This window comes from Lissotriton vulgaris, chromosome 8, assembly GCF_964263255.1.
Source record: "Lissotriton vulgaris chromosome 8, aLisVul1.2, whole genome shotgun sequence".
Lineage (NCBI taxonomy): Eukaryota > Metazoa > Chordata > Amphibia > Caudata > Salamandridae > Lissotriton > Lissotriton vulgaris.
The window spans coordinates 2,489,984-2,504,964 of record NC_141696.1 but is presented as its reverse complement, the minus strand read 5'-3'; the positions used below and the strand labels follow the sequence as shown (position 1 = coordinate 2,504,964).

The 14,981-nt window shown below is 44.8% G+C and overlaps 2 protein-coding genes across 2 annotated transcripts in view; both read right to left on the bottom strand.

Annotated features, from left to right (window-relative positions):
• LOC147693195 (NACHT, LRR and PYD domains-containing protein 12-like) overlaps positions 1 to 14,981 on the bottom strand; it is a 1,166,314-nt gene that overhangs the window by 348,076 nt on the left and 803,257 nt on the right. The window lies entirely within an intron of this gene.
• On the bottom strand, positions 791 to 2,303 carry LOC147693197 (endogenous retrovirus group PABLB member 1 Env polyprotein-like). Its single transcript, XM_086933621.1, has one exon. The coding sequence runs from the start codon at positions 2,240 to 2,242 to the stop codon at positions 791 to 793; it is 1,452 nt and encodes a 483-aa protein (XP_086789747.1). The 5' UTR covers positions 2,243 to 2,303.

Below are 14,981 nucleotides of genomic sequence, written 5' to 3'. Positions count from 1 at the left end.
TTTATTGGCTGCAACCAAGTAACAGGCGTCCTAGAAGTACAACAACACGGTGTGTATATTCTCAGGAGACTGCTCCATCTTACAAAGCCAGGCTTCTCTTTTTATACAAAATATTAAGCTCCAGGCAAACATTCTTAGATTTACAGTAGACTATTCACATATTTTCACTACAAAGAAAAAGCAGAGTCATGATGACAAGCCCACATTTCAGTTCGTCCAGCCCACAACAAATTACCCGGCAAGGCCCAACATTTTCATGAGATATCGGTGGACCCCCAATAAAAACGGGCACCTCCTCATCATAAAACAAGTAAGAGAGAAAAGAGCAGGGACAGGTGTGAGCAAGATTAGGCAGGGTGTGTGAGTGATGAAAAGGGTTTATGGACTGTTGTGCCTTGATGCTATCTTGTTCGGCCACTGGGAGAGGAACTGACCAAACATGTTTGGCCTGGGGCAATGGTTCCAGCTTGCCCAGGTCACAGAGAAGTCAATTAAGGTGTACGTGTCCTTTGATATCGAATTTGGCTGTAGTTATAAGCCTATGTGAGGGCAACTCACAAAATGGCTGCCGTACACAAAATGGAGGCCAAGGGTTCAGGACGAAAATGACGATTTCAAGGTGAAATCGTCACTCGAATATGACGAAAATGCTTGTACATAGTGTACTAGCCATTCTCGGTCTTGATATAAAAATCGTCATGCTACGACAAAGTTTATTACACGAGTCCAGAATTTAAAGAACCACAAACCCTCCTTTTGCCCTTACATAGGCAATTAACCTATCCTCATGCTAATCTGAGTCCAGGTCTATATTTCTAAAGTCATTGAGATGTTGCTGTAACATCATCCTATTACTTAGTTCGTCTTTTGATACAGGTTTCCTTACACATGATGTAGCACAGAGGCCACATATTGCAGGAGCACACTGCACGCACAGACAGAACAGGAAAAGAATGGCTAAGACCATCCCAATGACCATCAGAATTTTCCATTCCCAGGCGGATATAAGTTCCCAGAACCATCCCATTAACGACCAATCTCCTTTATCCACATGAATAGATTCGGAAATCTTATGTAGTTTGGAGATAGCCTGGTACACTGTTGGAGCGTTATCTGGAATGAAAACACAGCAACTCGATTGGATCAATTTACATACCCCACCTCGGTCTGCAAGGATGACGTCTAACGGGACCCTGTTCTGAAGGGTCATAAGACGATCCGACTGGAGCTCAGCAGTCAAGTTACTAAGGGCACCAGCAGTTTCAATTACGGTGGACTCAACCACCCTTGTCAATTGCCTTATGTTCCTGCTGTTAACCATTGGTCCCCAGAACGGCAGAAAACCCTTTGCGAAGTCCCCAAATTCTTGTCCTGCAGTGTCTTCTTTACTCAAGACACCTCTAACTATCCTTGTGTTGTGGTAATTTGCCGCTGCTGTGTAGGTGGGAGGTAACAGGAACGAAACAAAACATGAGCCCGAAAAGTCAGGGGGCAACCATGTATAGGCTCTATCATGGCAGATGAAATAGGTACCCTTAGCTGCTAAAAACGAAGGGGAAGTCTGAGATGCAAAAACATACGTTTCAGTACAGACACTCTTCCCTAACTGAGCTCTGGGATTCTTGCCAGTACCTTGCAGACACAGGTGACCCTGATGGGGTACAGTCCAAATCGGGGAAGATCTCTTAGCTTGCTGTTTCTCACTCAGAGTAGCTCCATATCCGGTCACGGTCCATCCTATGTATACTAGTGTCTCATCTCTCGGGATAGTCTCGTAGGAAATATCTTCCTTAATAATGTCTACTATACCCTTAACTAGAGCGCTATTTTTAGGATTGTCTGTTACAGAGCGTAGGGGGTAGACTTCATGTGCATATATGAACATTGTTCTGTATGCCCACACAGAACCATTATGGCTGAAAGGCAGGACCAGATAAGGGATACCTTTATCCGTTGTGTGAGGAATAAGACCACACACCCAACAGTTAGTCGTGTTCATTACAAGTTGGTGTTGATGCAAGAGCTGAACAAAGGAGTTATTAATAAACTCTAATCTCCTAGCTGATTTGTGTTCAGGAAGGGGTTGAAAAGAATGTGAGGAAACAGTGGAAGGAGGAGGTATAGGCGATGTAGTGGGTGCAAATGTTACTCGAAAAGAGAATAAAACATATCCTATAAAAAATATCATTACACTGAATAACATGAAAATGCACAATAACAAAAAGCTTTTCTTTGTCATCATTTTACATATTCTGCTTTTAAAGTTCGTTTCCTTGGCAGGTCTCCATCTCGAAAAACTCCATCCTCTATACAATGCTGCCCGCGATGGTTGGTTGTTTCTGCTAAGGAATGCTTCTGTCAGTCTAGGGCAACTCCCTTAGACCAACCAGAACCATCGACCTAACGTCGTCAGCTGCACCCCAAAGACTTTGGGCAATCGCGGCCCTAGCAGCGGAACCCGGATGGCGGTTCGAAAAGCAAAAATAAGCAAGTTTCTCAGATGGGAGAGCTGCACTTTCAAAAATAGCAATGAAAAAGAAAGTTTGTTTTTATTTGTCCATAGTTCTCGACCTCAATTGTATCTTTGCTTTCCAGGTATGGTATGATCTCGGAAAAGGATTTCAGGTTCTGTAGTGTCCAATCAAACTAACGGTGATACAGCTGGTTACAAAATGTTGTCACTCTCCTGTTCAGTAAGTGTTCCTTTTACACGCGCATCACTGAAAGGCAGAAAACGTGGCATAGTTTCAGTCTCTGAGTCGGCGACACCCTCCTGGACCCATCGGTCGTACGGCAGAGGCAAAGGCACCCTCTTACAGTGTACACCGTGGATCCAGTGCTTTCCCTTCTACTCGAACAGCTGATCTCGTAGAAAGAAGGACGAGGTGTGGGCCGGTCCACCTGGGCTGGTCGTTCTTGGTTCGCTGGAAGTTCTTGACCAGCACCCAGGATCCAGGATCGATCTGATGTCCTGGAGCTTCAGAGACCTGAGGCAGAGTGTCATGGACCTGTTGGTGTAAAACACGCAATTTAGCCATCAATTCGTACAAATAGTCAAGCAAAACAGGGTGTTCGATTTCACTGAACTTTGTGGGCCTTGGCACTCCCCATATATTGGCCGGGCGGCCAAAAACAATTTCATATGGACTAAGTCCCACTCGCGAATGCACAGTCATTCTGGTGGATAGGAGTGCTAAGGGTAGAGCATCAGGCCATTTAAGACCAGTGCTCGGTTGAATTTTGGCCAATTTTAACTTCAGCGTGCCATTGTAGCATTCCACTAGTCCAGCTGATTGGGGGTGATTTGCAGCGTGGAACTTTTGCTGAATGCCTAGCCCTTCACATACTTTCTTCATCCCTCGACCCACAAATTCACTCCCATTGTCACTCCAGACAATTCTAGGCATTGCAAATCTGGGGAAGAACTCTTTCACAAGGGCTTTCACTGTGGACAAGGCAGTATTGTCCTTTAGGGGATATGCTTCTACCCATCTTGAGAAGGCGCAAACAACAACGAGTACGTATTTTAAGTTGTTGCACCTCTACATGTGGATGAAATCTAGCTGTGAAACCTCGAACGGATACGTAGGAGGCGCAAAATGACCAGCTGGAGTTGGGGTTCCCCTACCTGGATTGTGTTTCAGACACACCATGCAATTCTTGACCACATTCTCTGCACACTTAGGAATTCCTGCATTTTGCCATACTGGAGCCAACAACTTACAAATCCCTTTCACACTGATGTGAGCCATTCCATGGGCCATTGTAACCACTGCAAGCACGTACGCATCGGGTAACAACCATCTCTGATGTTCTGACAATTCAATCCAGCAACCATTGGCATCCATTTTACCCGTACTTTCTCTACACACACTCAACTCCTTCTCTGTAGCTTCAGCTTGAATAGACTTCACACTCTCTATCGTGTCTTCACACATTCCAACATCACCAACCCATCTTGCAGGGCCTGCAACATACATTCGGCTCATCACATTCCTTGCTGTTTCTTTTGCGATTTCGTCAGCAAATGCATTTCCACGACCAACATCATCAGTCACTTTCTTGTGAGCACTGCATTTTACAATTGCAACTTGCAACGGCAAAGTCAGTGACTCAAGAAGCTCATTCACCAACTGACCATGCTGAATCTTAGCTCCATGCGAAGTCAGGAACCCACGTTCTTTCCACAATCGTCCAAAACTGTGAGCCACTCCAAATGCATACTGACTCTCGGTATAGATAGTCACTTTCATTCCTTTCGACAACACACATGCTCTCGTGAGTGCAATCAATTCTGCTGCTTGAGCTGAATTATGTGGAATACGTGCAGCTTCAACAGTTCTATGCAAAGTTGTGACAGCATATGCTGCAGTCGTATCACCATTCGGAAGCTTGAAGCTTGAAGTATGAACCATCCACCCATAAGGTACCATCACACTTTACAAGAGGAGTGTCCCTAAGATCTATTCTCCCTTTCGTTTCTTCTTCTGTTCTAAGGAAACAATCATGCTGTTCTGAAGCATCTAATTCCTCTACACTCGGCAACAACAAAGCTGGGTTAAGAGTGTTGCATCTTTTTATGTGCACATGACTCGCTAACAATGTCAACTCGTAACCTGACAATCGAGCACTAGTTAAGTGCTGTGTCTTGGTTCTGTTTAACAAAGTGTCCACTTCATGTGGAACCATCACAATTAACGTGTTATTCATCACTAGACCAGCAGACTGTCGAATAGAAAAAGCTGCTGCCGCTGTTGCTCTTAAACAACTCGGCAATGCTTTAGCTACCGGATCCAAAGTCGACGAAAAGTATGCACATGGACGCTGCTTGTCTCCAAACAACTGTGTCAACACTGATAATGCACAACCTTCTTTCGCATGGACATATAATGTAAAGGGCTTACTGTAGTCAGGGGTACCCAACACAGGAGCCGAACATAATGCACTGCGCAATTCAGAAAAACTTATCTGACACTCTTCAGACCATGGAACGGGATTCGGTGTATCTTTACAAGTTAATGCCACCAAAGGTTTGGCCATCAACGAAAAATTTGGTATCCATTGTCTGCAATATGATGTAATGCCCAAGAAAGCACGCACTTCTCTCTGTGTTCTTGGCACACTCAATTTTGCTATTGCCTGAATTCTTTCTGGGGTCAGTTTCCTTCCTTCCTTCGATAAGAGATGACCTAAGTATGTCACTTCTTGTCGACAATATTGCAATTTTGAGAGAGATACTTTGTGATGCAAATCACACAAATGACGCAATAAAGACAACGTGGCTTCTTTACAGACTTCCTCAGTATCTGCAGCAACAAGCAAATCATCAACATACTGAATGAGGGTAGCGCCATCAGGTAAAACAATCGTATCAAGCTGTGTTTTTAGAGCTTGACTATATATTGATGGACTTTCACAGTAGCCCTGGGGAGCGCGTTTAAAGCGGAAGCTTCGACCTCCTAAACTGAAGCCAAAAATATCCCTACTCTCCTCAGCAATCGGGATGCTGAAGAAAACATTCTTCAAGTCAATCACCGAAAACCAGGTGGCAGAAGCCTGAATCATAGTTAATAGGGCAGTAATGTCAGGAACAACTGGAAATTGTGGCACAACTATTTTATTCACCTCTCCAAGATCAATCACAAATCTGTAAACAGGTGGCTGGGAAGGGTCAGTTCGTTTCAAAACAGGCAGAACAGGACTATTGCAAACGTTGCCTCTTGTCTCTTCAATCACATCTTTTTCAATCAAATCATAAATGATCGCTAGTAAAGCTTTTTCACCTTCACTAGAGATTTTGTATTGGGGAATGCGTGGCATTTTAACATTGGCTTTCAAGGTCAAAACATATGGCGGTATTTCCAAAAGACCCACATCATTAGGACCAGTAGCCCAAAGAATATCAGGAAGAAACGACAATTCTGTCGGAAGTTTATCCCTTGACAAATACATTGGAGAAACCACTTTCATACCCAGTGTAAGTTGTACTCCCGAAGGAGAACAGTACCAAGTCGCATACAATCTTTTTAACAGATCTAATCCCAACAAGTTTTCACCACAACCTGTCATCAGAATAAGGGGTGCTTCGAATTCACAAGGACCAACAGAAAGGGACATAGGACTAAAAATCGGGTTCCTAACCGGGGCGCCAGAAAAACCTACAGAAACATTCATTTTGCCAGACAAAGGTGCGCCAGGGAGTTTTGAGTGCATAATAGAACTCTTTGTAGCCCCAGTATCCAACAGAAAAGGTTCCGACACACCTGATGTAATCCCCTTGACGTATGGTCCACTCTGATCTACTGGAACTGAAACAACTCCCTCTCTTTGTCTATGGCTGTCCTAGCAATCATTACCTTCCATATGCTCATCTTCTGCATAGTAATCATCAGCATAGTACTGAGCCGTCCTACCAGACGCGTTATTCTGCTGGTCAAAACTATTCATTGAATTTTGAGGCGGAAGGGAACGAGCGTTCTGGGGGAATTTTCCATGTCCTCTACCTCTAGGTGCTTGTTGAACACCTCGACCTCTTGAGCCAGAAACACCATTTGCGCGCTGTAACAAGATAGGGCAACTATACTTGAAATGACCCTCTTCTTTACAACATGAACACTGATTGGGACCTACAGGGACACGTGGTTGAGTATACTCGACTCTTTGCGAGTTCCTCTGAAACTGTTGAGGCTGCTGATAATTATTCTGATAGTTACTCTGAGCACCACTATTTTGACCACCACATGGCAGATATGCTTGCTGTAACAAAACCTTCGTTTTTAACTCTTTAGTTTTCTTCTCTGCTCTATCTTTCTCATCTTTGTCTCGATTTTCGTAATATTGTGCAGTAGCCAAATATCTGTGCTGAAGAGGAAACTGCCCAAGAACTCTCTGAGTCTTTTAACTTTTTACACAACTCGGGAAGTAAATTGTGCACGAACTTATCGACGAATAACCGTTGACCACCTTCTGTACTCATATCCTGACCACTGTGGTCAACAAACGTCTCTTCAAACCTGGTGAAGAAATCATACACCGTTTCATCTTTCTTCTGCTTACACGCAGACAATTTATCCCAATTCACACGCATCGCGGGCATTATAGTCTTCATGTAATCAATGATCTTACCAGGAAGTTCTGCTACTAAAGGTTCAGGTTTAGCACCACCAACTTTTCGGGCATCTGCAGCAGCAATATTAGCCCATGAGTCACCTAACTCCTGATCATGATCCGCATGGCGAATCTTTCCCCATAAAGGCTGTGGAACAACATTCCCAAACAACATGTCTATGTCAGCTAAATTCATAATGCAAGAACCTGCAGTCTGTGACAATTCCTTGTAATACCCTGTAGGATTCTTACTGGGATCAGGCAATGTCTGCTTAAGGGCCAAAACTTCAGCTCGCTTCCATGGAACATGTACCCATACACGCTGAAAGTGTGGCAGAATAACCGGATTAGCATTTGGGTCACCATCTCTCCAAACTGGGGGAACTTCTCTCATGGGATATTGTCTTCCCTTCTTTTTGACAGAAGAGTCAGACTCAAACAACGAACGAGAAACACCTTCAGTCCTTAACGACAACGTCGCAACTGCTTTCTTAACATCCGAACCCACAATTGCGCCTTTTGCAAACTCAAACCGTACATGGCTCAACTCGGGCGGATTAGAGTCCAAATCATTGTCCTCTAAATCTTCACACAGAAAAGCAAACATTTTCTCAAAAACGTATCTCTGCTTTGATGCTTCCCACTGATGGAAGACATCCATAAAAGATTCTAGATCATATTTCATCGGGTCAGTCACCCATCTATGTGCCAAATGATTCAACGTTTCCTTCTCCCTAGAATCAGGCAGTTGGCTACGCAACTGTGTGCGCTCAGAGATAGGAGCCGGACTTGCGCTCCAAAGAAAGGATATAGAATACTAGTAACAGTACTAGCCACTCTCTGACGAACAGAAGGAGAAGTCGATGAAAAGACAAGCGGGAAAGCAGGGTGAGGCAAGGCAGATGCAGAGGCAGTGTCAGAAGGAATACCAGAAGTGGGAGTCGATATAGTAGTTAAAGTTGTAGGAAGTAAAGGCAGAGCAGATGTCAAAGGCGGTGGCCCATGAGGAGGCTGCACCGGAGGAGCAGGAGCCAACTGGAGAACAGCTGGTGGGTGCTGTGGGGGAGCAGGAGGCAATGCAATCACAGGTTTCGCAGCTAAAGGTTGCGGAGGTGCCGTAGTATTTTGCGCATAAGGGGGTGGCGAACTTAACAAATGCGACATTAGGGGATCTTTTTCAAGTTCTTTTGCTGCATCTTGCTGAAGAGGCGGCAAAACTGGATAGCATTTATCTATTACCATTTTACATTGCCTGTGCAACTGCTCACTCATCTGTTCCTCTTCGTTATCTTTAAACTGCATGGCAGCTTGCATTATCGAAATACCCCTTTCTCTCTTATTTTTCTTCGCTAATTTAATTTCTTTCTGTTTGGCTTCCTTACGCCATAGGCGGAAAGAGTCAAACATCGCCGGCCGGGCTTTGTTCTTGAAAAGTTTAACTTCGAGATTGTCTAAGATTTCCGTGTCAAACTACCATATTGGGGCCATTTTAAAACACCATCTTTTCTGGTGTATTTGATCCATACTTCATTATATGTGATGGGGCCTACTCCATGTTTCACATATAATTCATAGGTTGGAGTTCCAATCGGAGGAACCGGACACGAGTCCTCCAATCGGGAATCCCTATTACTACCACAACAAAACAAACTTCAAAGTCTGCTAAGACCAGGCATCTTTGCTCTCTAGTCTAGCTTCAAATTTCAAAGGATTATCGATTACGATATTCTCGTGAATACACGAGTCCTTCGGCTTTGGTACTTGCAAGTTCCAAATCAAAGATCCCGAAGGGATACCCAAAACTAAGAACCAACTAAGGACTGGGAGACGCTCCCCTTATACTTAACTGAGATATCGATGACGTCACCAGAAGACTCGTCTATCGTTTCGCTCTACCAAACATCAAGGGTCCAAATCAGGGCGATAGCCAGGGCAGCAGTCCTTTGTAGCCGTCGGGAAGCGGGGAACCTCGCAGCAAAGACTTTCGGACCACGTCGACATGCAGGGGTCTATGAAGTGGCGGCCTTCCTCCAGAATTTTCACACAAAGCTCCTCACGAACTTCTGGCTTGGACCGGTACCGTTGGTATCGCCCCACGTTGGGCGCCAGCTGAGGTACTGGGTTTTTCAGAACCGGTACTGAGCCGGTAACCCAGCGGTGCCAGGGACAACACCCAAAGACCTCGAGTACTTTCCTGATTCAGACACAGAAACTCAGAGTCTTTTAGATTAAGTCAAAGATCGAATTTATTGGCTGCAACCAAGTAACAGGCGTCCTAGAAGTACAACAACACGGTGTGTATATTCTCAGGAGACTGCTCAATCTTACAAAGCCAGGCTTCTCTTTTTATACAAAATATTAAGCTCCAGGCAAACATTCTTAGATTTACAGTAGACTATTCACATATTTTCACTACAAAGAAAAAGCAGAGTGATGATGACAAGCCCACATTTCAGTTCGTCCAGCCCACAACAAATTACCCGGCAAGGCCCAACATTTTCATCAGATATCGGTGGACCCCCAATAAAAACGGGCACCTCCTCATCATAAAGCAAGTGAGAGAGAAAAGAGCAGGGACAGGTGTGAGCAAGATTAGGCAGGGTGTGTGTGCGATGAAAAGGGTTTATGGCATGTTGTGCCTTGATGCTATCTTGTTCGGCCACTGGGAGAGGAACTGACCAAACAGGTTTGGCCTGGGGCAATGGTTCCAGCTTGCCCAGGTCACAGAGAAGTCATTAAAGGTGTACGTGTCCTTTGATATCGAATTTGGCTGTAGTTATAAGCCTATGTGAGGGCAACTCACAAAATGGCTGCCGTACACAAAATGAAAGCCAAGGGTTCAGGACGAAAATGAAGATTTCGAGGTGAAATCGTCACTCGAATATGACGAAATTGCTTGTTCATAGTGTACTAGCCATTCTCGGTCTTTTGATATAAAAATCGTCATGCTACGACGAAGTTTATTACACGAGTCCAGAATTTTCAGAACCACAACAATCTCCGAGTTTTTGCCTTCTCTGTTATAAGACACGTTGATATACCATCTCTGAGTAATTGCCTTCTCTGTTAAAAGTATCCTTCTTTGAGAAGCGTTTGCTAAGAAAGGCAATTTTTTTGTAAATGAGTGGAGCTTTTAACTCCTAGGAGAGATACTAATTGCTTAACTAATCAATTTTCACACGCGTGTGTGAGTGCTTCTCCTGCAATATTTTCTAATAACATCTGAGCATGCTCGAGACACACTGACACCATAAGTATTGCTCAGTATGAAATTAGTAGGAGTTTTTAGCCTTACCAACATAAGACTGGATAATAAGAACAGAAGTAACAGTATAGGCAGAATTTGTATTTGACGGTGGTCATGAGAGCATCTCACTATCGACTTTATGGTTTCCTATTAGAGCGGTGCCCCATTTTTCTGAGCTGTAGCCAGGTGAGGAGCGGCGCCTGCCTCTCTCATTCAAGGTGAGTGAGAGGGAATCCCAATAAAATTGGTTTGGGTTAAGTTATGTTTTTCAAACATACTAGGTTGGGTTATAATGCTAAAAATAAAGCTCAGTGTGAGATAACTAACTTCTTTATTAAATCGTTATCTCACTGTCTCTGTTTTATTTTTTATTTTTTCTTGTGTCTTCTCTGCATGGTACCTCTTGTGTGCGGATATCTGTTTCACCCCAAAAGAGAAGTGAGAGGACTGAATCAGCTGACATCTATGATAATTTTTGATTTATTATGCACGCACCCGTTTTGAAGCAGGTGATACCGTTATGATCTATAACTGCAGAAACATGTCGACCTTACCATACATGCAGTAGATATTTGTTATGAACTACTGTTACTTTGTACTTTATGTTTTTAATCTTCGAAGTGGTTTGCTCTCTAATAAAATTGTGTGTGCACCCACTATCCAATTTTAATATTAGCACTTTCACTCAAATTTTTTGTTTAGCACTGCTTCCAGTTACCACTCTTTAGAATACCTATGTCTACAGTGTGGACACACCACCTTGTGAAATGGCCCAAATGATGACAAAAGGGCGCTTCAGAGTGTGTAACTGATGGGTATATAATCACATCAGTCCTAATGTATCTCACTAATTGCACATGAGTACAGGTTGCGGAATAGACACAGATTGAATACAGAGTAAATAATCATTCTAAACCCACAGTTATTTCTTGTTAGTATAGTGCACAGCCCTATTCAGAGTCCAGGGGCACTCCCACCTCCCACCAAGGTGTAATCCTTGCACTCACCACCGGTCATCCCCCAGCCCTGTCACTCACACAACCCAGACAGTCAGATACACATCCTAGCAGAGGCGGGCTGAAATGGTTAGGCAAGCAAATGCTAAATTTCTAAAAGTAGCATTTGCAAACACAGGATATTAAAATAAACTTTACTAAAAGAAGTATTTTATTATTCTGAGTTCAGGCATACTAAACTTATTTTTCTACCGTGTTCCCTGAGTCTGCTGGGATTATAGGGTGTAATAATTCCAGCTGCCCATCTTGGCCTAAGAGAACAGGTAGCCTTACAATAGTGAAAAACGAAATTGGCTGTAATTCACTATTAGGACATGCCACACACATCAGAGCATCTCCTACCTTACACTTACAATGCACCCTGCCCTTGGGCCTACCATAGGGGTGACTCATATGAAGTAAAGGGAAGGTTTAGGGGGTGGCAAGTATGTGCACTCGCCCAGCCAGCATGACAGTACCAGACTGCACACAGGCTCTGCAATGGCAGACCCTAGACACATCGTAAAAGGCTGCTTCTGTGGGTGGCGCAACCAGCGCTGCAGGCCCACTAGCAGTATTGGCATTTACAAGCCCTGGCACTCCTGGTGCACTTTACTGGGGACTGACAGTAAATCCAATGAACCAATCAGGAATATTAATCACAGTTACACTTTACATAGGGAGAGCATATGCAGTTTTAGCACTGGTCAGCAGTGGTAAAGTGCCCAGAGTCATTAAACCCACAAAACAGGTCAGAGAGAATATTGGAGGAAGCCAAAAAGTTCAGGGATGACCCTGCAGAATGGGCCAAGTCCAACACTGAGAGAGAGAGAGAGACTGTGAGAGACTGACTGACAGAAAGGGAGAGACTGACTGACAGAAAGAGAGAGACTGACTGAGAGAGAGACTGACTGACTAAGAGAGACTGACAGAGAGAGAGACTGAGAGAGAGACTGACAGACAGAGGGACTGACAGGGAGAAAGACTGACAGAGAGAGGGACTGACAGATAAAATGACAGAGAGAGAGAGAGCGACTGACTGACTGACAGAGAGAGAGAGAGAGACTGACTGACTGACTGGGAGAGACTGACTGACAGAGAGAGACCGGATGACAGAGAGAACTAGACTGACAGAGAGAGAGACTGACTGACTAAAAGAGAGACTGACTGACTAAGAGAGAGACTGGCAGAGAGAGAGAGAGAGAGAGAGAGAGAGAGAGACTGACTGACTGACTGACAGACTGTTTCAAATAAACTTAAACCATTGTTCCCTATGGGAGCTTGTGTTATGTCCGAGAGCTGGCCGTAACACAGGCTCCTATGGGGAAATGGATTGTATGTGAAAAACCCTGCACCCTCTTGCAGACATCCTCCAGTGCCTTCCACACAGTGCGTGGGTTCACTGGGTGTACCTTAGGTACCCCCTCGGCCATCAACTGTAGGCCATAGAGGGCCAGGGGCCCCCAAATTTATTTCCAACAGCCTTTTCTTGTCGGACAGGCCGACATGGTAAGGCTGTTGGAAATCTGAATTGGAGTCCCGAGGGCAGAAACGCTGTCCATAGGAGTGAATGATGTGGTTCCGACCGACAGAAATCAGCCCAAAAGAGCCCCCATCCACCCTGCATCCCTAACCACCAACTATCCACCAAACTTGCAGTAGAAGAAAAAGGAAAAAGAAAAAAAAGATTAGGCGGAGACCAAGTCAGAGTGAAAGAAAAGACATACTATTTCAGCTTATCACATAACACCTTTACAAACCAGCAGCGCTAAGCAGCACCTAGAATGGAAATAAAGGGGAACCAAAATAAAAAGGATGTAATTATTTTATCATATGTAATTAAGTGTAATTATTTGCTCCCCTCAGTCAAGCCAGAGCCTGTGCAGCACCTTGCTCAGACAATCACATCTGAGACCGCCCATCCTTAATAAATTTGAAAGAAGCAGGGTCACGCAGGACAGCTTGTCCACTGTGGCCTTCGAAGAGGCGATAAATTGTTGCTGCTTCCATCTCCAGTCTATTGTGAATCTACATTGATCTGAGCATGTGACAATGGACAGGTTGTCAATTAAGACCGGGAATGTTGGTCAGGCTGTAAGAGAAACAGCCTGTAATAAAAGGAAGTTCCCAATATACATTATCATAGACCGGGGCTGTGTCACATTGGTGTTGGAGGCATTGCGATTGACGGGAAGCTGATAAGCACGTTGTATTTGCAAGTCACAATCACAGTCACTCAAATCTGAAAAAAAGCCAGAGTCACGTACAGTTACTTCTGACTGAGGTATGTGGAAAGTCTGAAGAAAATCTCCCTTGTGGCCAAGGAGTGACCACCCTGTGAATACAGGCACCACCCAGCGATCTACGACTTGCTTTGCCGCCGCCTCCCGCCGGAGCAGGAGCCCAGAGCCTGACAAGAACCAGACTCCAAGAAATCCCGGAGCCCGATCCACAGTCCCTGCAAAGCTGAGAGCCGTGGAGGCAACGAGAGATGTCAGACCGGCCGTCTTGGAAAGTCCACGAGAAGCTAACAGTGCAGCAACCCAGGCCTCCTCGAAGCTGTGCATTGGGGTTTGGGAAGCCCCAGCCCCGAGCAGCATTTGCACCAAAGATCAGCCCCGCATCCTCCACGAGTTCTGCGTGGGGCCCTTTTTCATTTTGCCACTCGATGTGTCATCCGGGTTACTGGTCCGTTGGCTAGTGATCATCTTGGTGACCCATCTTTGAATTTCCACCACTGGTCCGGCTGCTCCAGACTGGCCCTTGCTTCTGTGAAAGGAAGCAGCCCCTCAGACCTTGCTGGTCTGAGTAAGAAGCTGACATCGTTTCCTGCTTGGTTTGTGATTGCCAAGGCTTGTTTGCTCCAATCCTGAAGCCGTCTGCACCGACAGCTAGAGCCTTCATGGGACAGCTTGTGCCTGACTCCTGGTCATCGTCGACATCTTCGTGTCCACGTGGCTGAAGAGACAATCTTCTAATCCTCACTTGTTTGCAACGCGACATCGCCTGGTTCCTTCCTGGTTCCACCCCGGTCACTGGCTAGTGATTTGAACACTGTCCCCTCTGCTTACAGGTCTTCACCAACTCCGATCCACCCTTGGATCCACCGGACCTCTCCTCGTCTGCAGCATCTTCATCTCCTGGCTCCATTGAACATCACAAAGAAACCCGACAAACTTTGGCACCACTACACCCGCTTCCTGTGGGTGAGGTAATGCTGGCACTCTGGTGCTTCCATGTAGGTTGACACTCCTAGTGTCCTAGTTTTAAGTGACTAAGTTCTAGACCATCCAGAAGACTTCCATTCTTTAATTCTTTATATTTTACGCACCCATTGTTTCCAATGAGTGCATGCGTGTGACTTTGAACATTGCAACCAGATCCCGTGGGCCTCCTAGTTCTTAACTACTGTCATCACAGCGTAGCCCCAGCGATTCCCAAGGCCCTAAGCCTTACAACTGTTTGATTCGTGGTTCTTATACCACTTATTTAATATATGGTTTAGCGGACCACCTGGCCTATCCATAACTGTGCAACTTTTGTATATTTAATCAAGTATCTTGTTTAACGTGTGTGCTTCTGTGCTCATAAAGAGTTCAGGGGATTCTATAGAAATAAAATACATATATATT